Source organism: Girardinichthys multiradiatus, chromosome 3, assembly GCF_021462225.1.
Source record: "Girardinichthys multiradiatus isolate DD_20200921_A chromosome 3, DD_fGirMul_XY1, whole genome shotgun sequence".
NCBI lineage: Eukaryota > Metazoa > Chordata > Actinopteri > Cyprinodontiformes > Goodeidae > Girardinichthys > Girardinichthys multiradiatus.
In genome coordinates, this window is record NC_061796.1 from 26044800 (window position 1) to 26070933 (window position 26134).

Genomic DNA, 26134 nt, shown 5'->3' on the forward strand with positions numbered 1-26134 from the left:
TGACCAATAAAGATGATTATTATTATTATATATATATGTATATAAATAGAGAGAGAAAGAGCGAGAGAGAGAGAGATCTATATATCTCTATATAGATATAAATAAAAATAACAATTTGAGTGGCCCCAAAGCACCAGACCAGAAATCTTGACCCTTTAAATCCATGGAACAGGTCACGAGGATTTGTGATTTTTGTTCAGCAAATATAAGCAAACACCCAGCCCCATGTGTGTGCCGTGGAGGAGCCACATCAAAACTGGATTAGGAAATGCAATCAAGGTGGATTAATTATAGATGGAGGGCTGTTAAATTGTGCCACATCTTTGCAGCCTAGTGCTTATACACTGCCTTCTGCACATCAAAGTAGAGGGCAAGCTGTCAACACCGTGGAGAATCACAAGATGTTGGCAGAACAGACTGGAACGACAACACCGACAGCCAGGCTCACCTTTATCCACAAGCTGAGAGTGAAAAGTACCAGTGAGAAGATCTTTTACTGGCACACTAAAATTCAACATGAGAATTAGAACACAAAAAAATAGAAAGGACAATGCCAAAATGAAGATCTTTGGTAAAGTCTGTATAATTGCACTCTGTCAGTTACAGTAATGAACTATGCATAAGAAGCTGATGTTAAGCTTAAATGGTATATGGACATCCATGAGGCCTGGGCTTGAGATTCTCTTGGTATCATCACCTTGAGTAAAAGTTCCACAGTTTTAAAGTATCCTTGTATTAACACATTTAAAATTTAAATGTACAAGTAAATCTAATTTCTTTTAAAGCAAAAAAAGACCCTCATTACATTGCTGCTGCTTAAAAATAATTATTATGGATATTACAATGCTAGCATAAATCTCTTTATTGTTGTTGTTTAGAACAAAGCTGAGTGTTGACAGTCATCTTTTTTTTTCAACTGAAGATATTAAGGGGACGTATCAAGCTTCTTCTTTTTTGCCCGTAAATCACCCAGTTGTGGCCTATATAAAGTGAAACTGCCAGGCTTTGGTCTGAACTCCTTGTTATTGTATCTCCACAGGCTCATTTTTGTCCCTGTTCTGAAGGGGGTCTGAGAGCAACTTATTATGGTGCCGTCTCTTTAAATGCTACTGAGGCACTTTACACCCCGCCCCATCCAGGTCAAAGAGCACTCCACTCCACCTAGTTCAGGTGTTTTTGTAGTTTGATAACAGATATACAATTACCAAGCTGCGTAGAAACAAGACAAAAAAGCAAAAACAATGCAAAACTTTTTATGTAATAATACTATTCAGGAGGCTGTTGGGGGTGCATTTACTCAGTGTGGGCTTTGTGTACAGCTTTTGCTTTAGGTGCTTTGCATTCTGTCCTACATTACGAGAAGGCATTTCTGCATCGTCAAAGTTTTTGCGAGCAGAGAAGCATCCTTGTGAGAAACCGTCAAACCACTGTGAGCACAAATGTGACCCAACGAGCCCTCAACAGTGGCTAGTGTGTGCTCGACTCTCTCAAAGCACGCTCAGCTGCTTATTCTTTGTGCACTGGATTACAGGACCTTTGACACTCTGGAGACGTGTCATTTGATTGGTCAGTTTCTGCCCTCCAGTCTTTGCTGGATTTTTTTTAGGTTTTCTACACTGATCGGCCAGTTGTTTGAAAATCATTCCATAATATAGTTTAAATTAAGAACAGGGTTCCTACAGTCTTTTAAAGTGTGGAAAAGTATGAAAGTCAATTTGATTATTTTCCAGGGCAGGATAACATCTAGACTGGATTCTTTACATCTCAGTTTTTTAACTTTGAAGCCTTTATTCTGTTTGTGGGGTTCAGCTCAGAATAGTGAAGTAAAAAATAGGAAGACAAATAAAAATTAAATGAAAGAAAAAAAAACATCTAATTCATAAAACCACACACCCAATTAACGCACAAAATAATAATAATAAAAGAACAAAAATTGAAGACTATAAAATGAACAAAATAAAACTGATGAAATTAAAAATAAATAAAATAAATAATTACATTAAATTTAAGCTGAGCCTCCAATCCATCAGGTTATTGAAATCTATACCGGGCTCAATGTAAGAACCACCTTCTCCTATAGAGCCTCATCTAAGAGGGTCTATAGGCCAAAAGGCGTAATGTAAATTGGCCCTTTATTTCTCTTTCTAATAAGTCTGCATATTTACCTGTGGGGTTCAGTCAGTCACTCAAAAACCAAAATGCCCAATGAGTTAAACAAAAGCTTAAAACTTTTCAATCACTAATCCAAGATCAAGGCCATAGTCATCATAATCATGAAAATAAGTCTTTATCTTTTAGGTATTCTAATGTAAATTTTTATAATCTAATAGAACAAGGAATAAAGTCTGGAACTGATAGCGATTTCCTTACTCAAATGTAATTTATCCATAGCTGTGCTGACCTAGAAAATAATCAAATTGAGTTTCATCCTTACAAAGACTGTGTAGCAAACCTGATCTTAATGTAAATCAGAATGTGGAATGATTTTCACGCAACACACATCTAAACATAGAGGGAGGATTAAAAAAAACTGACCAATCATAGGACACATTACATCAGCCACAGTCCCTTCCTTGAGAGTCTCATAACTCCTGCAATTGAGCGAGCAAAAAAGAAGACGCTCAGTGTACTCAGGGAGAGTCGAGCGCACGTTGACTGCTGTGGGTTGCTCATTACCGTTTTGTTTCAGTCACAGTGCAGAAATGCCTCCGTGATGTACGCTTTTACTCACAAGTTCAATTTGAAGGTTTTAGTACTTGAGTGAAAATTTAGATGAATGGTTTTAGGGGTCATGAGCTGAAGATCTCTGTTAATTAAAAGAATAAAAAGCGGAAAATATTTTTCTCTTTAATTACATCTGGCTGAGGAGAGTACGAAGTCAAGCTCATATAAAAATAGGTGCAAATTACTCTCTTATGGTGGACGAGATGGGCAGGATCACTCCTGCATGTACTTAGTGCAATCAGCTTTGTGAATTCAGTGTAAAAAAAAGGGCCAAGACAGCTGCAAAAAAACAAATAGGTGGCTTTATGAACGCCCACTCAGCTATTATTTGTTTTACATTTAGTTAAGTCAGTTTAGACACCACATTGGTTTTAGATATTTAAACCTGATGCCCAGAACTTTTTAGCTGGTTTCATAACCTCACCCACATTCATTTATGCGGGCAATCCTTGCTGTGTCCCAGCAAAGAGGTGGTGCTACTGTAACATCAATTATTTGTGCATAGAACCAGTGCTGAGGCAATCAAAATAGAGAAAAGTGGTTCTAATTTAGGCACAGCCTCCAAACCATCACTGAAACTGCTCAATCTTTCTGACGTCCCAACAATCACATGTTTCACACTAATGGAGGGGGAAAAAATCCATCTTTAACCTTTTGAGAACAAGGTTTATATATGAAATAACGTCTCACAGAAAAAGCTTCAACATCAATGTAACATTTATTTAACAGTTCTTTATAAAATTAAAAGGTTACTTATGACCAATTGATTTTCTATCGACCTCTGTTTCTCTTAAATGAAGTTTGACTACATTTTACCAAATGCATATTTTTTTTAATTCTGTTGCAATGTCATTGAAGTTGAAACTACTATTATTTTCCTAAAAAGTTTCTAAAAGTTCAGACTGTACACTAATATGACATTATTCCATAACCTCCATTAAGTAATATAATCCTTATCCTTTTATACTCTCCCCAACCCCCCCTCACTATAAAACATAAAGGAACATCAGTGTATCACCAATGCTTGCATGTTTAAACCACACTGCAGACATGTCCAACATAACAAACCAAGCCTATTTGAAGATTTAAAAAACAAACAATACAATCTTAACATTAATTCTAAAACAATACAAGCAGGCAGTGCAAATAGATAAAAAAGATTCAGTGTAATACTGATCCTATAATCCAACCAATATGCTCCAACGAGTCATAAGGACACTCGTCTCTACTATAAAAGCACCAATGGTGCTATGACACAATTCCCTGAGTCAGAAAAGGACAAAATGTCATTTCAAACTTTAAGTTCAATGATGTGCTTCATCAACAATTAATCATAGTTTTTTGGGTTTTTGCATTTATATTGAGCCCCCTGAATAAACATTTTGTAGAATCAACCTTTGCAGGAACCACAACTGCAAGTCTATGTTTCTACCAGCCTAACACCTCTGGAGATTTACCCATTCCTCTTTGCAAAATAGCTCAAGCTCAGTCAGATTGGATGGAAAGTGTCTGTCAGCAGAAATTTTGTCTCAAACGTGTAAGCACCACTGTATAAAAACTGTTTTTTTTTAGACGTAGGAAGTGAGGCAATAATAAATTATATTGAAAATGTTTGCATATGACATTTATCCCGACCAATTTCATGGAAAAAACTAATAAATAAATGCAAAAGTTGCAATAGCCTAGGTCCATATGTGTGCAAGTCCTTAAACTAATTCTTTGTTGAACCAACTTTTGATCCCATTCCAGCATTTGGTCTTCTTGTAAGTAGTCTGCCAACAACCTACAACTTGACTTTGGGCAATATTTGCCAACTCTGTACTGCAAAAGTTCTCCAAATCCGTCAGATTTCGAGGACATCTGATGACCGTTTTAAATGTGTAAGTTTAGGAGCACTGCTGTGGTGTATCCATCTTATTCCTGGTATGGTTGCTGTTGGATTGACTGGGTCATAGTCTGCTTCATTTATTATATATCTGTGACTGTTATAAACGTTTTTTGTATTTGAAGAAATTCTAATTCTAATCCTGACTCGACTCTTCTCTCATCTCAGAGGAAAACCCAAGACTGCATCGCCAAAATTCCAATTTAAGTTAAACTTTTCTTTGGGCTTTGTAGTGACTCTGTATAAGTTACAACGAGTAGCTACAGTGTCAGATGCTTCTGTCGTAGTTTAATTGCTGAAAATCATGGCTTTAAACTCCAACACCGAGTTGCTAAACAAGGCTTTGGTCAAGGAGTTACCATTCCGTGTCGATGGCCCATTATTGGACTCTATAGTGCAAACACAAAAAATGGCCAGGGTAGATGAAAGCTCAGGGACAAAAAGTTAATGGAAAACAAGGTCCACGTCTCATAGTCGAAACACGCCTTGTCAATACAATTTGTTATCCCATGTGGTGTTTAGGCTGCGGAAAAGATCCAGCTTCTGAAAAGGACTACCAGCACTGCTGAGAGCAAATTACCTCTTGCATATAATGAATAAGACACTTGTGTTTTGTTATCTGTAATAATTCATTAGTGCATGATATCCCAGGCTTTCCATCCCTACCTGAATTATCATTCTCCAGCAGAATATTGCCACCTAAAAATAATCAAACAACTAATGTGTTCTCATCAATTTCAAAGCAATGAAACCACCAGATCAATATCAAATGAAATTACAGTTTTACTTTTTTACTCTAGAGTTGACCAAGTATCTGAATATTCCAGAATACGCAATCAGACAGCATTGCTTCAGATCCTGCCAATCTTTTAAAGATTATATTACACCATTTAAAATTTAAAACTTTATATTTCTACATTTTCTTATTCATACTTGCTATGTGAAAGACCATTTGTTTAAATGTAAGAATTTGCAAACAATTCCTACAAAGCATTATGGGTTAGAGGAATAAGGTGGATTCACAGACTAGAAAAAAACTGAGATCTGACAGTAATAGGCCAAGTCAGCTGAAACAGAAGGTGGTCCATTTCCATTTACTGGTTGAGCAGCTGTTGCATCCCCACTATCTGATGTGTATTATCTGTAAAACCTTTAATGCTTTAACCTAAACAGCAATGCAAAAAAGTCGACAGAGAGCGCCTGATACAAAGGTCTTCCAAAATAACGTTTAGAGTTTGACAAGTGAATGCTCTATAAAGCAAAGCGTAGTGAGCCGTTAGGCTGCATTTGTGCAGTCGGTTTTCAAACATCCCTTTCTACTGCAGTGTGCTCAACTTGCAAAGCTTTATTATATGCCGTGGACATTGCTTGCTAAAAAAGGACAACCCTAAAAAACTTGTCCAAATACTAACCAGACATTGCAAACATGTAAATCAAAACTGTATTCAGCATGTGTAGAGTATCAGCCAGTGCACCAAGTTGTGAGAACAGCAACTGTGGAACATTCACTGAGAGCAAATCTAGATGCTGGTAAGCCATGTGACATCTCCAACATTAATGTTGAGTTGTTTGTTGCCCTCTATCCCCTCATCAATACTGTGAATATGTCCTAATCTGTACTGAGAAACAGAAACAAAGGAGTAAGACAAAAATTTCCAAAAGTTTTTTTTTTTGGCATCTTGTTGTACCTCGGTGCCACCAGCACAAATATGTTCTGCTGTAAGAACATGATTTAATAATAATATATAATTTTACTGCAATAAATAAATGCATAAAAAGCAATAACATACACAATAAATTGTTCACAAACTCTATAAAAAAGGTGCTAAAAGGAAATAGCTAGTTTGTTGTCTTTGTTTAGCCTTCAGCTGTTTCAGACTGACTTTTAAACATTGTTGTGGTCCAGGAACTTGGAAGTATTATGGCTAGATACATCACATCCAAAGACATCATAGATGTAACCAACTCACAAAAGCCTGCTGGTGGAGAAGGATAGAGGCAGACTAGAACAAAGATCCATTCAGGGAATAAATTTAGTTGAATAATTTTTTTTTTTCAAAATACACTATCCATAAAAATCTGAAAAAAGTGCTATAATACCAAACCATTGGAGTGTGAGGGGGAGGTAAGAGTAATTCATTACTTATGCCTTTCAACTAACCCACGCACATTATGGCTCTCCTGTAGCTGCTAAAAAGCAAAGCTTTCTGGGTCTCTTAATCTCTCAACCCCTTCAGACTGTTTCTTTCTGAGTGCGAGGCATTTCTCAGTCAGCCTGAGTGGATTTTGTTCAATAAGCAGCCCAGTCTATACGGCGTGCATCTGTTTCTCAGTGTTGCTGACTATACTTGAGTCACAGTACATCAGCAAGTAAAGCTTGTAGTTGCTGCACATGCGGAATACATCAGCACCACTACAGAATGGCATTTTCACACTCAGTAACAGATCTATTGAATGAATTAGGAGAGCTTTTACCACAGTGGCAAGAGCAGGATGCCTGCATCATGATTCATTAGTTAAAAAGCACCCTAATAAATTCACCACTTTTAATGTTTTGCAGTCCTATTAAAGGCGCACTGAGGCTCACACAGCCCTGTTTTCCATTATAGCTTTCAATAAATGACAATCAGCACTCAGTCTAAACAACAAGGAGGGGGAAGCATCAGACTTTCCAGGCAGCCTTTCAAAGCCATCCTAATAACACGCATAGAGTTATTAGGCATTGTGTGCTTCCGTTTCAGAGGAACTTTGTTCCAGAGAGGGCCAGGCTTCAGTTAATGAACAGAGTTGCTACTTGACTCCACATAATTCAGATCTTGCATATCAATCTATATCAGTTCCTCAGGACCTTTCAATCAACTGGGCTGAGAAGAAACCTAAAAAGGAAAAATGAGAGATCTAAGTTTCAGAAAGTGAAGAAGACAAAGAACCAATAACTGGTGGCGATTGGAAAGTTATTCTGCAAGCAGCAATGGGTAACATGACCAAAAAATAGTATACCTAATTATTTATGATGTATTGCAAAATACAATCTTAGTTCTAAATCACAACATTAACGTTTAACCTAATAATACAGAGGTAAAGCATGTCTCAGACTGTGGACTCTCAGTCCAACAGCAGGGGAAAAACATAATTCCCACTCCTTAATGCAGACCCGTTTCCCTTTGGGAATAGGTCACTCATCTATAAATGCATCACCTCTGACTAAACATTCTTGTCAGGCTGTTTGATTTGTTTCACTGTCATGATGATGCTCCCACTCACCTGGAAAAAAGCCTGGGCATTCAACTGGTTTCCCGATGGGTTGAGAAACAGTTAGTGAGTTATGTGTTTTCGGGGTGTTAAGAAAAACTAAGTTCACTGCAAAATTAGAGGAAGACAGCTACACTGCCTTGCAAAAGTGGCAGCATCATGCTGTGGGAATGTTTTTCGGCAACAGGGACAGGGACACTGGTCCGAGGTAAGGAAAGATGAATGATGCTAAATACAGGGATATTCTTAAGCAAAACCTGTGTCAGTCTGAGTGTGACCTGAGACTGGGACAGAGGTTCACATTCCAGCAGGACAATGACCCAAAGCAAAACTCAAGTGGTTTAAGATTCTCAATCCAATTGAGAATCTGTGGTTAGACTTGAAGTTCACTGTTCTCAAGTGAAAACCATCCAAAATGAAGGAGCTGGAGCAGTTTTGCCTTGAGGAATGGGAAAAAATCCCAGTGACAAGATGTGGTTCATAGAGACCTATCCAAAGCAAGTTAGAGCTGTAATTACCACAAAAGGTGGCTCTACAAAGTACTGAATTTAGGCTGAAGTTTTCTGTTACTTTGTCAAATTTGTAGTTTGCTTCAAATAAATGTTCTGTAAATTAAATGATGTAAACTCTGAAACAATACATTTTAATTACAAGGTGTGTGGCAAAAAAACCTGAAAATTGAATTGAATTGCAAGATACTTTATTGATCCCCGAGGGGAAATTAGAATTCCAGTACAACCCATCCAACATGCCAAAATGCCAAAGGGGGTGAATACTTTTGTAAGACACTGTAAATATTGCAATGAGAACTTATATTTAATATTAGAGATGTAGCGGTGTCACGTGGTGCAGGCCGACGTGGTGCAGGCCGACCTTGAGACCTTTGTTGCATGTTATCCCCTCCTCTCTCTGTCCACTTCCTGTCTGGTAACTGTCAATTAAGGCCAAAAGCAACTCCAGACATGTTATGTGGAACATAGTTCATTCAACTGAATATGTTTGATATTAAAACTATCTTTTAATTTGACCAATGTGTTAGTTAATTAGAAGTAGGATCAGGATTATGAAGTGGATTTTGGAACATACTTGAATCTCATAGAGAATGTGTCGAGGGAGCTAAAGATTAAGGTGATGGTAAAGAGGTCTTTCCAACTGCAAAAGATAAATCCTGGAAACATGCAAAAATAATTGTTTGCTTGAAAATTGAGAACGGTATGAATCATTTTAGAAATGCCATTTTCTGTTAGATGTAAATAAAAGCAGAGAATGTGTTTCTGTCAGATATGACACTCCTTCTATGTGTTAAGTTTTGTGAGTTGCCTGGGTCCTATGTACTATCTGACACAAACGTCTTGGCTGGATGGAAATAACCTTAAATCTAAATCTAACCAAGGGAATGAATCATTTTAAGTCTGACTGTTTACCAACATCTGATCCACAAACCATATAACTAGAACAAAAACATCCATGTTTACATGTTTTAAGGGGGTCTGACCAACCAATGCAGTAAAAAGCAGTGAAACAAACAAGCTGAAGGATACTGTGGACTTTTACCATTACTATTTACATATTTGTATAATACTCCAATACCTCATGGCTAATGAAGGCATTAATGGGCAACTCCGCATAGACAGCTATGATAAAGATTGAAACTGACAGGCACTAAAGGGACCTCGCCATTCTCAGTGCAAATATACGCAAACACCTGAGCCACTCTCATTAAGTGTGGAAACAACAAGAGCAATGGTGTAGATGTGATTAAACCATTCATTTATCAATTGAGTATGGCAGCAGACACAAAAAACACTTTTAGACAGACACACATGCACAACAAAGCTAAACCATTATTATGATGTGCATTAGCATGAGTGACAGAGGGTGAAGAGAAAGGAGCAGTTACACTGATCTCCTGAAGCGCAACAAAAGGTTTTTATAGGTTCAAAGGCGTTGTACTTTAGCGTCTTCATAAATTAAAGGGCAAACTTAGAGAAGAGGGACTGACCTTTAGAACTACTGCAAGTTCACTAGTGATGTAGCACTGATGGATTACAAAGCCCACTTCTGCAGACACAGTGGGAGCTGAGCCATTAAAGGCAATGTTGTATGTAGACTGTGCTGGAGTCCACCACCCAAAGGACCGGAGCAAGCTGAGCTACTGCTTTTTCAGTCTGCTGCTGTCCTATATAATATCTACAGAAATGGCAGGTAAAACTCCAAGAGGCTGGAGGGATGTATATACCGACATGCATGTGGATTTGTCAGTCAAGGTGTCAGTCAGAATGACGGGTCATTGTATTACCTGACAGCTGGCTAAGAGCTACAACACTTCTATTAAGAAAGAACATCAGTCACTGGACGCTGCAGTCCCAAGTCTCTCTATTTACTGATATAAAGAAAAACAGCAGCTAACAACTTTCAGCTGCAACATTAAAATCAGTGTCAGGACAACTGAATGGCCCTGGTCTCTTTTTAAAATAAAATGCTATACTAGAAAATGGGTTGTAGTATGATAGTAGAAAGACAACAACAACCTACAACATGCTTCTAAAAACAAAATCACAAAAAACGTTAGTGCGAGTAGTATTTTTAGTATACACATGAAGCATTAAACCAGAGGACTGTTGATAAATATCCAAGCTGAAGCTATTTGAATATTTCAATTAGCTGAGCAGATGGATTGTTTTGTAACTTGGTGGTATTATTGCTAAACTACCCTTCCTTTAGGTCACAAATTTTCTTTATTTAAAAGTTCAATCTTCATCCAACAATACGTGCTGAAACAGGTTCGACTGACAGATGCTAAATACCAATAACAAAAATCCCCAAAAAAACTTATCCAGTTAAAGCGTTTCACACACAATGTCCAGTCTACAAAGTCAACAAAAAAGAAGCTTAGAATGGCTTCCTTTACAATCTAACTGCAATATATACCGTGGGTTGGGGTTGTTAAAAAAGAGGAGAGGAGTTGTTAAAAATAGAAATTGCGTTGTGTTTGTAGTCATATAAGTTTCACACATTTTTCAAGTCAAAATTTCAGATTTTTCCAGATTTAGAGAATTTGCTGAGTTCTAAGTAAGGGCAGATCTACAGGGGGCCAAGGGGGGCAACTGCCCCTCTGCTGTAGAGCCTTGCCCCCAGCTGTCCAACTCCTTTTATGTCCTTACAATACTTGTAATTACTAATTGCTTATTTGTCCAAAAGCCTCTTACAGCCTTGAAATTGAACATTAATGTACCAAAATGATATAATTGTTTATTAATTATATATAATTTATAATCTGAAGTCCCTGAAAAACGTAGTTACTGCCCTGCATCTAACACCATCTGCCTACTTCCTCTGCCATCTGCCTAAAGTCCGTTTGTCCAGGTGATGTTTTAACAGACAACAGTAAAGTCACTTAAGTTTGCAATGAATGAAATGTCTGCTGAAGTGACCGACGTTCACGGTGTAATACGTTTAATAATCGTTTGACAACAGTGACTCACTCCCATGTAATTTGGAAGATCGTTCGCATGTTTCCTTTGTTAGTTTAGCTTACAATAAGCAAGATAACAGTTAATGAAAAGATTAGCTATGAAACAAAATGTTCGGGTTTGCTTTTTACGGGGCTGCAGTTTGACTGACGGCTCTATATGATCAATATCACAGCAATGAGGCAAAATTAAACCAAGTTACATCCGTTCGGTCAGATCAGGAAAATAATAAATTGGCTGCCAAGAGAATAAGATTTCTAAATATACCTGCTTGTGTAACCTGTGTCAATGTGATCATTCCTGGTTTCATATTATTATAGACTTCTTGTGGTCTATTTTTCCTAAATCTGGATGCTTGCACATTGCAAATCTCAATGAGAAGGAAATTTAAAATTGTAGACATTTCCAATTTATTTGGTAAAAAATTATGAATGAGAAGGAAGAAGAGACTGTGAGATTTGAGGAAGGAAGAATGATAGAGAGACCAGGAAGGACACAGGACACAGGTGAAGGAGGCCACCCAAAGCGTAACAGGTGAAGATAGGAGTGAAGATGGGGAAATTATGTTAGCGTAAGCAGTGAAGATGAAAATATTTCAGTCAAACAGAGAGAAAGAAGACAGTGCAGGAAAACTGATGAAGGAGAGAAGGAAGGCACAGATTCAGGGAATCCTGACTGCCCAGCCGGACCGCCTGGCATGGATTTTTTCTCGGTATAAATTCCAGTGCAGAGATGTTAGATGTTTCAAGTAACATATCTGCACATGTGTACAGGTGTGTTATGAAATTAGATAGTCCAGGCTTTATAGATATACAGGTCCTTCTCAAAATATTAGCATATTGTGATAAAGTTCATTATTTTCCATAATGTCATGATGAAAATTTAACATTCATATATTTTAGATTCATTGCACACTAACTGAAATATTTCAGGTCTTTCATTGTCTTAATACGGATGATTTTGGCATACAGCTCATGAAAACCCAAAATTTCTATCTCACAAAATTAGCATATCATTAAAAGGGTCTCTAAACGAGCTATGAACCTAATAATCTGAATCAACAAGTTAACTCTAAACACCTGCAAAAGATTCCTGAGGGCTTTAAAACTCCCAGCCTGGTTCATCACTCAAAACCCCAATCATGGGTAAGACTGCCGACCTGACTGCTGTCCAGAAGGCCACTATTGACACCCTCAAGCAAGAGGGTAAGACACAGAAAGAAATTTCTGAACGAATAGGCTGTTCCCAGAGTGCTGTATCAAGGCACCTCAGTGGGAAGTCTGTGGGAAGGAAAAAGTGTGGCAGAAAACGCTGCACAACGAGAAGAGGTGACCGGACCCTGAGGAAGATTGTGGAGAAGGGCCGATTCCAGACCTTGGGTGACCTGCGGAAGCAGTTGACTGAGTCTGGAGTAGAAACATCCAGTGCCACCGTGCACAGGCGTGTGCAGGAAATGGGCTACAGGTACCGCATTCCCCAGGTCAAGCCACTTTTGAACCAGAAACAGCGGCAGAAGCGCCTGACCTGGGCTACAGAGAAGCAGCACTGGACTGTTGCTCAGTGGTCCAAAGTACTTTTTTCGGATGAAAGCAAATTCTGCATGTCATTCGGAAATCAAGGTGCCAGAGTCTGGAGGAAGACTGGGGAGAAGGAAATGCCAAAATGCCAGAAGTCCAGTGTCAAGTACCCACAGTCAGTGATGGTCTGGGTTGCCGTGTCAGCTGCTGGTGTTGGTCCACTGTGTTTTATCAAGGGCAGGGTCAATGCAGCTAGCTATCAGGAGATTTTGGAGCACTTCATGCTTCCATCTGCTGAAAAGCTTTATGGAGATGAAGATTTCATTTTTCAGCATGACCTGGCACCTGCTCACAGTGCCAAAACCACTGGTAAATGGTTTACTGACCATGGTATCACTGTGCTCAATTGGCCTGCCAACTCTCCTGACCTGAACCCCATAGAGAATCTGTGGGATATTGTGAAGAGAACGTTGAGAGACTCAAGACCCAAAACTCTGGATGAGCTAAAGGCCGCTATCGAAGCATCCTGGGCCTCCATAAGACCTCAGCAGTGCCACAGGCTGATTGCCTCCATGCCACGCCGCATTGAAGCAGTCATTTCTGCCAAAGGATTCCCGACCAAGTATTGAGTGCATAACTGTACATGATTATTTGAAGGTTGACGTTTTTTGAATTAAAAACACTTTTATTTTATTGGTCGGATGAAATATGCTAATTTTGTGAGATAGGAATTTTGGGTTTTCATGAGCTGTATGCCAAAATCATCCGTATTAAGACAATAAAAGACCTGAAATATTTCAGTTAGTGTGCAATGAATCTAAAATATATTAATGTTAAATTTTCATCATGACATTATGGAAAATAATGAACTTTATCACAATATGCTAATATTTTGAGAAGGACCTGTAATAAATTTATGTTATCATTTTATGTTATAATAAAAGCAAATCCCACAATACAGAAACGCAGTGAAAGCTGTATTAGGTTTATTCTTATTGTCAGTGTATATTTTTCTACATCTACAAAGAGGTCCAGCATTGCCACCCTGCTTAGACCTTTTGCGCCTCTTTTGCCCCTCCAAGTAAAATTTTCCAGATCCACCATTGGTTCTAAATCAGTTTAACCTTTTATCAAATTTAAAATACAAGAAGTTATAACAGATATGCCCACAGAGGGCAGGCTTTACCTATAGAACCTGGAAACAAACACACACAAACAGAGGAAGAGACAGGAAAGCTTCCAAGAAAATGGACGCAGGACTTGCACAGGGAAGGAAAGACCCATACTCGTAGTCTTCCGCTTTATCCGGGACCGGGTCGTGGTGGCAGCAGACTCAGGAGAGACGCCCAGACGTCCCTCTCCCCAGACACCTCCTCCAGCTCCTCCGGGGGGGGAGTCCAAGGCGTTCCCAGGCCAGCCGAGATACATAGTCCCTCCAGCGTATCCTGAGCCGTTCCCTGGGCCTCCTGCCGGTGAGACGTGCCTGGAATACCTCCCAATGAAGGCGTCCAGGAGGCATCCGATACAGATGCCCGAGCCACCTCAACTAGCTCCTCTGTGGAGGAGCAGCAGCTCTACTCTGAGCCCCTCCGGGATGGCCGAGCTCCTCACCCTATCTCGAAGGGAGTGCCCGGCCACCCTACGGAGGAATCTCATGTCAGCCCCTTGTATCCGGGATCTCGTTCTTTTGGTCATGATCCAAAGTTCATGGTCATAGGTGAGGGTGGGAATGTAGACCGAGCGGTAAATTGAGAGCTTCGCTTTTCGGCTCAGCTCTCCCTTCACCACAATGGATCTGTATCCGAGTGGTGTTTCGTTATTGGACTTCTGTTTGTCCATAATTGTCCATAATGAACACCATTTTCAAGTATAAGGGTGTCCATCAGTGCAGTTGGCACCAGGACACCCTAGGCAGGAGGTCGATGATCAACTTTGTTGTCATATCGTCAAACTTTCGGCCGCATGTTTTGGACACTTGGGTGAAGAGAGGGGCTGAGCTGTCCACTGATCACCACCTGAGGGTCTGCTGGGAACGTCTGGCAGAGCCCTCGGCCAGGGACGTATTCAACTTCCACCTCTGGGAGAGCTTTGACCAGATTCCGGGGGATGTTGGAGACATAGAGTCCGAGTGGACCATGTTCTCAGCCTCTATTGTCGATGCTGCTGCCCGTAGCTGCGGCTGTAACGTCTGCAGTGCCTGTAACGGGAATCCCCAAACTCTGTGGTGGACACCGGCAGTAAGGGACGCTGTCAAGCTGAAGAAGGAGTCCTATCGGCTGTGGTTGGCTTGTGGGACTCCTGAGGCGGCTGACGGGTACCATGAGGCCAAGCGTGCCACGGCCCGACCTGTGGCAGAGGCAAAAACCCGGGCCTGAGAGGAATTTGGTGAGGCCATGGAGAAGGACTACCGGTTGGCCTCGAAGCGATTCTGGCAGACCGTCCGGCGCCTCAGGAGGGGGAAGCAGTGCTTCGCCAACACTGTTTACAGTGCGGGTGGGAGGCTGGTGACCTCGACTGGGGATGAAGATCAGCTCCTTCAAGTCCGAGGCCATGGCTCCGGACCGGAAACGGGTGGCTTGTCCTCTTCAGGTTGGAGGGGAGTTCCTGCCTCAAGTGGAGGAGTTCCAAGTATCTTGGGGTTTTGTTCACGAGTGAGGGAAGAATGGAGCGGGAGATCGACAGATGGATTAGTGCGGCTGCCGCAGTAATGCGGGAAGGAAAGACCAATGTTACATAATGGGTGAGTGAATACTCTATTTTTTTCACCCTTATCCAGACCTTCAGACTACTTAAATCAGATTCCAGATTTTCGAGACTGGAGCCAAGCTAACCTTCCAGGACCAAATAAATAAGGATTACATAAACACAGTATTTAAAAAGTTACAATTTCAAAACCACTGAACCATCGTACTGTTCTAACGGTTTAAAGACCTTCTCTTGGAGTGCTTGTGTTACTTTATAAACAATGAAGCCAATCTGAGCTTCTGTTTCTGTTCTGTGTTAGCAAAATGGACAACATTCTGCTGGAAATTATCTATATTTTGCTTTGGTCTATTTCTAAAAAAATTAAAACAATAATTATTGTTACTGATAACATTATCAGAACTACAATAATAAACATGTAAACATACTTCAATAGCAAAAGAACTTATTGCTACGCTTTGTTCTTTAAATAAAAGCAATGAAACCATTTTGTTTAAAATGTTCCTAATACTATAATTTAGCAAAACTATAGCAATTTAACAGTATATTTTATTGTGAGAATCTCAAATTGGCACAAGCGTTTGTGGATTCCATTTGAATCAGCCGCACAAAGTGGGTCAGTCCAATACAGTCTATTGGACATAAGATACAGGCTGTAGCTGTGACAAGATGATGTTGCTGTAAATTAACATCAGAAAAAAACAGCACTGTGAAATCTAATATAATGCCCACTTTAAATTATATAAACCTCCACCACTGTAGGTTTGAGGAGAAACTGTAGGTTTGAGGAGCAAAGAACTTTTGTACGTCCACTCTCTCCTCACAGGAAAACAAAGATGGCAATAGGACCATCATCTCCATGCATGTCTCTAGCCACACTGACAATCATCATGTTATTTGAGTGTATTTTTTTGTTGTTGCATTATTTGTCACAGAATGTGAAATTAATGTTTCATTAATATAATGCACCCTGTTCACAATGAGATAAGCCTCACTCATGATAAAATCATTACTGAGTTTCCTAAAGAGGCACAAAGGAGCTTTATCTCAAATATTTGGTACTTCGAAATTAATTATTTCAATTAGTCAGTCATTTTCTACGCTTATTCCAAGAGGGTTGCAGGGAAGCTGGTGCCTATCTCCAGCAGTCTATGGGCGAAAGGCGGGGTACACCCTGGACAGATCGCCAGTCCATCGCAGGGCAACACACAATCATAGATTTGTAATGATTAAAAATTTTCATAATTTATAGGTTCAGTTCAAAAACAAGCTCAGCATCCTCCTCTCCTGCTCACAGCCAAACAGACATCCCACCCTCCTCTGACCCACAGCTTTCCTGTCACACCTCTTCTACCTCGGCCATGGACCCTTCCGTTTCTACATGTTTTTCTTCAATTCAATTTAAATAAAAAAATACTTTATTCATCCCAAAGGGAAATTAAATGTTGTGTAGCTCATATTATGCAGGTTTCTTCAAAGAGCTGTTGTAGATGCTTATGGTTGTGGGCAGGAAGAATCTCCTGTAGTGGTCTTTCTTACAGCAGATCTGATGAAGCCTCTGATGCTAACAGTTCAATATCTGGACTGAAGAGATGACACTTCACAGTAACATGTCCTGGATTACAACATCTGCTGTTCACAAGCACTGCCAGTCTACCTCCTTTGCGTTTGCTGCTCCTCTTTAAATCTCTGTCTGCTCGAATGGTCAGAAAGCCCATCAGAATCGATGAAAGACATAGTTTGAACTTCCTCCTTCTCTCTCTTCCCTTTGCTCCTGCACTGCATCCATGGCGCCTTCTTTTTGACTCATCAGGGATTTGGAGTTGTAGTTGATGTATTATTTGAGCTTTTGAGATATTAATCAGGGGCTCCCGGTTGTAAAACAAAAACCTTGTTTCTATGGTGATGCATTATACCAAATGTCCAAAAGTAAAAAAGTATCAGCAAAAATCATACCAGCTGCACAGCATCCAATACCGGAGAAAATAATCGTCCAGAAAACTTTTTTATCCACCAAAAGAGGAATTTGGGTTCTTAAAAAGAATTAATCAAAATGAAAAGTATTAGAGCCACTACAACCTGCTGTCACCTTGGAACAGGGCAATTCTAGAAAATCTTTCAACCAAACCTAAAAACATCAATGCTCCCTTTGCCTCCCCCTTCCACCTGTGTGTCTCAAGAAGTCAGGTGAACAGACAACTGGAGAGACTGAACCGGATAAGGCTGCGGGTCCAGACAGTGTCAGCCCTAGAGCCGTGAAGCTGGTGGACAGCTTTGTGGCATGGTTTAGAAACAATCATCTCATCTTGAACATGAATAAAACAAAGCAGATGATTGTAGATTTAAAGAGAAACAAGAATAGGTCAAACACTATTTACATCAAGGAGGAGTATAAATACCTTGGTGTTCACCTGGACAACAGACTGGAGTGGAGATGCAATTGTGAAGCTGTCTACAAGAAGGGACAGAGCAGACTGTACTTCTTGAGGAAGCTTAGGTCCTTCAGTGTTTTCAGCAAGATGCAGCATATCTTCTATAAGTTGTGGAGAGTGTGATCTCTTCTGACATCATCTGCTTGGGTAGCAGCATCAGAGCCAGGGACTTAAAAAAGCTCAACAAGCTAATAAAGAAGGCTGGTTCTGTTCTGGGGACTCCTCTGGAACCTCTGGAGATCATTGTACAAAAAACGATTCTTCATAAAATGAGGAACATTATGGAGAACCCTGAGCATCCTCTTCATGAGACTGTCCTACAACAACAGAGTGTCTTCGGTCAGAGGCTTCACAGACCTGCTGTAAGACAGAGCGATACTTGAGGTCCTTCCTGCCCACAGCCATCAGCATCTACAACGGTTCTTTGAAGAAACCTGCATAATATGAGCTACAACAACATTTAGTTTCCTTTTGGGATTAATAAAGTATTTTTGAACTGAATGGAATTGAAAATGACTTTCATTTATTTAGTTGCAGTGTTTGAATTGATAACTCAAACTACTAATATTGAACTACAAATGTTTTAATTATTGTCCAGCAAAAACAGTACATTCCATAATTATGGTCATAGAACCAGCCGTTAAAATCCAGAGGGATTTTTAGCTGACTGGAATCTACAGGATGCACAAAAATATGTGACAGTCACAGAAGCCCTACACAACAACCAGAGCACCAAGTGGATCTACTGTGACTGGCCCAGTACCAGACCACCGTTATCTCAATATCAGTGAACTCAGTGTTAGCTCAGCACACATGCTTCAGCTGTTCAGTTGTTTCACTTTCCTCCTAACTCTGCATGTGTAACTGATTTGTTAGATAGTAACTCTCTCCGACAAACACAGAGGAGACCTTTTAACAGAACTGTATATACATTGGCACTTACCTCATCCAGTTCAGAGATGTAGACTGGCCTCTCCTCAAACCCAATAGGCATGGGTTCATTAGGTGGGATCTCCACCTCCTCACGCATCTTATTGTTGTCCCTGTGGATTCCCTCCGGCAACAGCAGCTAAATGTCACAGACAAGACAAAACAAAACAAATTGTTAAAGACCTTATAGATGACTCAGACACTCAAAATAAAAACAAAGTTTGAAAGAATATACAGTGATTAAATCCTTTAGGAAGTACCTATATAGAAATGGCAAAGGTGATGTAATTTATGGTTAATATGCCTTTTTAAATGCTTTTAATTAAAAACAATACTAATTACATCCATTTCACTATTCCTTCATTACAACATGAGCATGATCGCCGCTGCAAAGCCTTTTGTTCTGCAGGTGACAAAATTGACTTTCAGATGTGTGTTAAAAATCATAACTTTAACACATGGTCATCATGACAACTTTACAAGGTGGGTTGTGTTGTGAAATAAGGTTCAAACTTATTGTTGACAACTGGACGTTTTAAGCAATAGACTTTTTACTTAGAAAAATTACTAAAGACGTTTGTACCTACAGCTGCATTGTTGATAACCCAGAGAGATTGCAACAGAGAGGGAAGATCATAGTGGAAACACAACAGTGGTTGTACAGCTGTAAGTTTTGGGGCTCTGGAGGTATCAAATGTTGTGGCACAAGATTTTGTGATATTAGAATATTACTAGTGAGACCGTCTGTTTGGTGAATTGCTGCCTAATTGCTGTCCACATTTATAACACAGCAGGGCAAAAGTGGAGAAGCAAGATCAAACAACTATAGTTTCAATGATATACACTGCTCACAAAAATAAAGGGAACACTTAAACAACACAATATAACTCCAAGTAAATCAAACGTCTGTAAAAACAAACTGTCCACTTAGGAAGCAACACTGATTGACAATCAATTTCACATGATGTTTTGCAAATGGAATAGACAAGAGGGGGAAATCTTTGGCGATTAGCAAGACACACTCAATAAAGGAGTGGTTCTGCAGGTGGCGACCACAGACCACTTCTCAGTACTTATGCTTTCTGGCTGATGTTTTGGTCACTTTTGAATGTTGGTGGTGCTTTCACACTCGTGGTAGCATGAGACGGACTCTACAACCCACACAAGTGGCTCAGGTAGTGCAGCTCATCCAGGATGGCACATCAATGCGAGCTGTGGCAAGAAGGTTTGCTGTGTCTGTCAGCGTAGTGTCCAGAGCCTGGAGGTGCTACCAGGAGACAGGCCAGTACACCAGGAGACGTGGAGGAGGCCGTAGGAGCGCAACAACCAGGCAGCAGGACCACTACCTCTGCCTTTGTGCAAGGAGGAACAGGAGGAGCACTGCCAGAGCCCTGCAAAATGACGTCCAGCAGGCCACAAATGTGCATGTGTCTGCACAAACGGTTAGAAACCAACTCAATGAGGATGGTATGAGGGCCCGACATCCACAAATGGGGTTTGTGCTCACAGCCCAACACCGTGCAGGACGCTTGGCATTTACCAGAGAACACCAGGATTGGCAAATTTGCCACTGGCACCCTGTGCTCTTCACAGATGAAAGCAGGTTCACACTGAGCACATGTGACAAGACGTGACAGAGTCTGGAGACACGGTGGAGAGCGATCTGCTGCCTGCAACATCCTTCAGCATGGCTGGTTTGGCAGTGGGTCAGTAATGGTGTGGGGTGGCATTTCTTTGGAGGGCCGCATGGCCCTCCATGTGCTCGCCAGAGGTAGCCTGACTGCCATTAGGTACCGAGATGAGGTCCTCAGACCCCTTGTGAGACCATATGCTGGTGCGGTTGGCCCTGGGTTCCTTCTAATGCAGGACAATGCTAGACTTCATGTGGCTGGAGTGTGTCAGCAGTTCCTGCAAGATGAAGACATTGAAGCTATGGACTGGCCCACCCGTTCCCCAGACCTGAATATGATTGAGCACATCTGGAACATCATGTCTCGCTCCATCCACCAACGTCACGTTGCACCACAGACTGTCCAGGAGTTGGCGGATGCTTTAGTCCAGGTCTGGGAGGAGATCCCTTAGGAGACCATCCGCCGTCTCATACAGGTACGTGGAGGCCACACACAATACTGAGCCTCATTTTGACTTGTTTTAAGGACATTACATCAAAGTTGGATCAGGCTGTAGTGTGTTTTTCCACTTTAATTTTGTGTTTGACTACAAATCCAGGCCTCCATTGGTTAATAAATTTGATTGCCATTGATGATTTTTGTGTAATTTTGGTGTCAGGACATTCAACTTTGTACAAAACAAAGTATTCAATGAGAATATTTCATTCATTCAGATCTAGGATGTGTTATTTGAGTGTTCCCATTTTTTCTTGAGCAGTGTACATTCCAACAAGATAAAGATGATTCCTTAAAAAAACAAACAAAAAAAAGAGTCTCTTATCAGAATACATTTCAAGTCACTTCTTTATTATTCAGTTTTGTGATAAAGTTTTGACTCTTTCTCTTTCAATCATTTCAACCCTAAAACTTAGCCCTTCTCTTCCTTTGTTGACATTTATCCGGCAATGGTCTGAATGAATGAAAGCAAAGTCTCCAGCAGTAAGTACATCCCAAGATCCACAGAACATCTACTGGTTTTTAAGTAAGGCATTATGTGCAAAAAATAAAACTTGCTTCCATATATTTGGCCAGTAGTGTAATAAGTCTGCAGAAGCACATAGGGGTAGGCTATTTTATGTACCTCAGCTTTATGCTTGACAATATATATCTATATTTGATACTCACTTTGATGTAAAAAATGAAATATGATTTGTAAAGGATTGGCGGTTACAGTGCCAGTTACTGTGACTGTTTTAAGAAGTCTGGACTCCATTTAAACACCACTAGTTTACCTTTTGAAATATTTACACTGATGAAACTGGCTGATTCACACTGGTTCAAAGAATCTGTATTCAGTTTGTGATTTATTAAACATTTTCTGTCTTTGAAGAACAAGTAGCCTTCATTAGCAGACTACATTAGACAACTGCATTAATTGAACTAGTCAAAGCTTTGACTCCAAATTCCTCAAAACGACCATTGGTCCTCCAACAAACATATTCTCACTGAGCTGATTTTTGATCAAAATACTTTAACTGAGCTTTGTTATTATTTGACTTTGGCACTTAGTAATAGTTATTTATAGTCAAGCCAAACCAATTGTTGCAAAACACTACGCTGAATTAAAAACTGTTTGTAATTAATGAAACCTTTAGTTTTTTTTACTACAAAAATGTAGCTGAAATCTTGTCTCGTTTTTGTAAACCCAATATGTTTTATTGTAACTTGTTAACTCATATCTTTACACCTCCACAGAACGCACAAGGTCATTGTGCCTGAAGGTATTTTTCCCTCAAATCTTTACAATTATTCTTATGTGTTCAATAAAAGCTTGTAAATAATCTATAAAAACAATTGCCACTACAGACTGCTACTACAGAAACAGAGCCTAAAGAGAAGACACATGATTGGTGCGTGAACAGGCATGTTTATGTGCCTCCAGACCTGGAGTGCACAGGAACATACCTACTTGAATTCTTTGGAACAACTGGTGCAAAATCCATTAGTTTACTTTGTTCTGTCGGAGCTATAGCAGACTGTTGAGTTACAGCTAACCTGGCGAATGGATACAGGGGCAGGCTCAAAAAGTATAACATCACATAGGAACATGTATGTTACTAGGCTGAAAAAACAGCACCAAACATAGCCACATCTTGTGGAATTGCAGACACAGTGAACATTTTTATTTTCCCTTTTTTAATGTTGCTAAAGTCACCTAAAACAAATGACAATTGTCTGACTAGCTTGTTAGCGTTCACCAATCTTACGATTTTTTATCACATTTTATCACAAGTTCACAGTGCTGAAATCTTCTACTTAAAATAAGGAAACTTACTAATAAAAACTTCACAGAAACTAATTTCATAAAATCAATACTAACCCTCAAAGGTTAGAAAAAACAAAACAATATTCAGATTTCAGATTTTTAATTGAAATGAAAAAATTCTCACCCTGGCTCCTCCAACAAATGCAGGTGCTTTTGTTGCCTCTGCATAGCTGTCGTAGACATTCGGATATCGGATCCGTTCATAAACTCTTTCCCTAGTTATGAGAGGTTCATAACGTGCATTCAGCAGGGCCTGCTCTCTGTAAGAAAAAAAAAAAGTTACAATTCAATAAATACTAGGACAAGTTAAATAAAGTAGACTGAATCTGGTCATAAGAAGTTTGTTTGAGGATGCCCTGATCCAAACGGAGGTATTTGCTTCGGGCCCCAATCACAGTATTTTTGAATGATCAGTAAGATCAGTAAGACGGAATGTGTCTTGCAACACCAGTTATTAACTTCCAAAAGCCTGTTTTCTTGTGCAAAGCCTTTAAACTGTTACTTCACATTTTGTTGATCTAATCTCTGTTTTCACTTAGAATTTAAGCCTTTTCTTCCATAACTATGACATTAGCCCCTATTCCATTGCTTATGGAAAGCCCAGGGTGCGTTTCAATACACATTTACCCGGATAACTTTCCAGGGCCTTACTTTCATGGGTAAAATGCCCTATTTTGAAGGTTTTTCCAGATTTTCCTAAAATTGTTGAAGTTGTGGGGTTGGGTGCAGCGAGGCAAGCTTCAGTAATGAGGGTGAGAGAGTGGAGAGTGAACACTTTATGATTTTGCATTTTTCATGGTTTTATGCAGACAGCTCTGAAGGAGGAGAGACCACAATTCCATGTTTGCATGCAATTTCCCAAAAGCCCCCAGTGATCCTCTTCACCCTTGTGTGCTACCATCATCTACTCCTCTATCTAAACTTTATATATCTATACATATATATATATATAGGCTTAACAGTCATGAAGCCGGAGTACCTGGATAAAACCCTTGCATGCACAGAGACAACATGCAAACTCCATGCAGAAGGATCCCTGACCTGGAGTCGATCCCAGGACCTTCATGCTGCAAGCCAACAGTGCTACCAACTGCGCCACCATGCAACAAAATATTCACTCTTTTCAGTCTAAACGGTCTTTATTAGTTATTGTGCATTGATCACGAAGGTTGGAAATAAAAAAATCTGTAAAATAATGATTTAAACTTTTCCTACTTATGAATCAAATTCAATTCAATTCAAAAATACTTTATTCATCCAAAAGGGAAATTAAATGTTGTTATAGCTCATGTTATGTAGGTTTCTTCAAACAGCCGTTGTAGATGCCGATGGCTGTGGGCAGGAAGGCCCTCCTGTAGCGGTCTGTTTTACAGCGGATCTGATGAAGCTTCTGACTGAAGACACGCTGTTGTTGTACAACAGTCTGATGAAATGGGTGCTCAGGGTTCCCCATAATGTTCCTAATTTTATGAAGAATCCTTCTTTGTACAATGATCTCCAGAGGTTCCAGTGGAGTCCCCAGAACAGAACCAGCCTTCTTTATCAGCTTGTTGAGCTTTTTTAAGTCCCTGGCTCTGATGCTGCTACCCCAGCAGATGATGGAAGAGATCACACTCTCCACAACAGACTTATAGAAGTACAGTGTGCTCTGTCCTTTCTTGTAGAAGGCTACACTATTGCATCTCCACTCCAGTCTGTTGTCAAGGTGAACACCAAAGTATTTATACTCCTCCATGATGGAAACAGTGTTTGATTCCAGTTTCTCTTAAAATCTACAATCATCTCCTTTGTTTTATTCATGTTCAAGATGAGATGATTGTTTCTACACCATGGCACAAAGCTGTCCACTAGCTCTCCACTAGTACTCAGCTTCTTGTCCATCTCTGATCCACCCAACAACTGCAGAGTCATCTGAGTATTTCTGCAAATGACAGGAGTCTGTCATGTACTGGAAGTCTGAGGTGTACACAGTGAAAAGGAATGGTGAGCGTACAGTCCCCTGTGGTGCTCCTGTGCTGCTGACTACCTGGTTAAGACACACAGCACTTCAGTCTCACAAACTGTGGTCTGTTTATCAGGTAGTCTTTGATCCAGGAGATTTTAGAGGGCTCCACTTGAGTCTTCTGAAGTTCCTGACATAGCAAATCAGGTTGACTTGTGTTAAAAGCACTGGAGAAATCAAAGAACATGATTCTCAGGAGTCTCTTTAGGACCTTCATGATGTGGGATGTCAGGGCAACAGGTCTATAGTCATTGAGGACTGATGGGTGAGTTTTCTTAGGTACCAGAACAAGACAGGAGGTCTTCCACAACACTAGAGCCTTCTTATGTGCCAGGCTAATGTTGAAGAGGTGCTGGAGAATCCCACAGAAGGCTCTGTGGCTGAGGTGGAAGATAAAACATTTCGGGTATGACAGGAAAGCTGTGGGTCAAAGTAGGGTGGAATGTCTGTTTGGCATCCTCCTTTCCAGCTCACTTCAAGCAGGAAGCTGAGCTTGTTTTTGAACTGGACCTATGAAACCTAGAATCAGAATCAGAATCAGAAAAGCTTTATTGCCAAGTACGTTTTTGGACATACAAGGAATTTGTTTTGGCGTAGTCGGTGCAATACAATACAAATTAAACAGTACAAACATATCTACAATATAATATAAATATAAGTGCACAGTTTTAAGTGAGTGAGAGTAAATATAGAGCAGTATAAGATGCAAGAGCAATACAACAGTGCAGGTGATCATTGTGCAAGTAAAGCAGTGCAAGTAAGCAGGAGTCCAAGCTGAGCGTTAATGTAACTCATAGAGTTACAGGTTACAGGTGTCCTGTCAGCAAAAAAAGGGGGGGTGTGGGGGAAAGGGGGAATGTCAGGGTGGTTTCCGGGCTTTGTTAACCAGGCTGGTGGCAGATGGGAAAAAACTGTTCTTGTGGCGTGAGGTTTTGGTCCGGATGGACCGCAGCCTCCTGCCAGAGGGGAGAGTCTCAAAGAGTCTGTGACCGGGGTGGGAGGGATCAGCCAGAATCTTCCCTGCCCGCTTCAGGGTCCTGGAGGTGTTTAGTTCCTGGAGCGACAGTAGACTGCAGCCAATCACCTTCTCAGCAGACCGAATGACACGCTGCAGCCTGCCCTTATCCTTGGCTGTAGCAGCGGCGTACCAGATGGTGATGGAGGAGGTGAGGATGGACTCAATGATGGCTGTGTAGAAGTGCACCATCATAGTCTTTGGCAGGTTGAATTTCTTCAGCTGCCGCAGGAAGAACATCCTCTGCTGGGCTTTCTTGATGAGG

At 40.3% G+C, this 26134-nt stretch overlaps 1 protein-coding gene across 1 annotated transcript in view; it reads right to left on the reverse strand.

The window, feature by feature from the left end:
- The window catches only part of ascc3 (activating signal cointegrator 1 complex subunit 3), a 301858-nt gene that overhangs the window by 199774 nt on the left and 75950 nt on the right, over window positions 1-26134 (reverse strand). Inside the window, exons 7-8 of the mRNA XM_047360681.1 lie at window positions 22977-23112; window positions 18930-19055 (exon numbers count right to left, since the gene is read on the reverse strand). Of these exons, the coding sequence (XP_047216637.1) occupies window positions 18930-19055; window positions 22977-23112 (262 nt within the window). The remainder of the gene's footprint in view (window positions 1-18929; window positions 19056-22976; window positions 23113-26134) is intronic.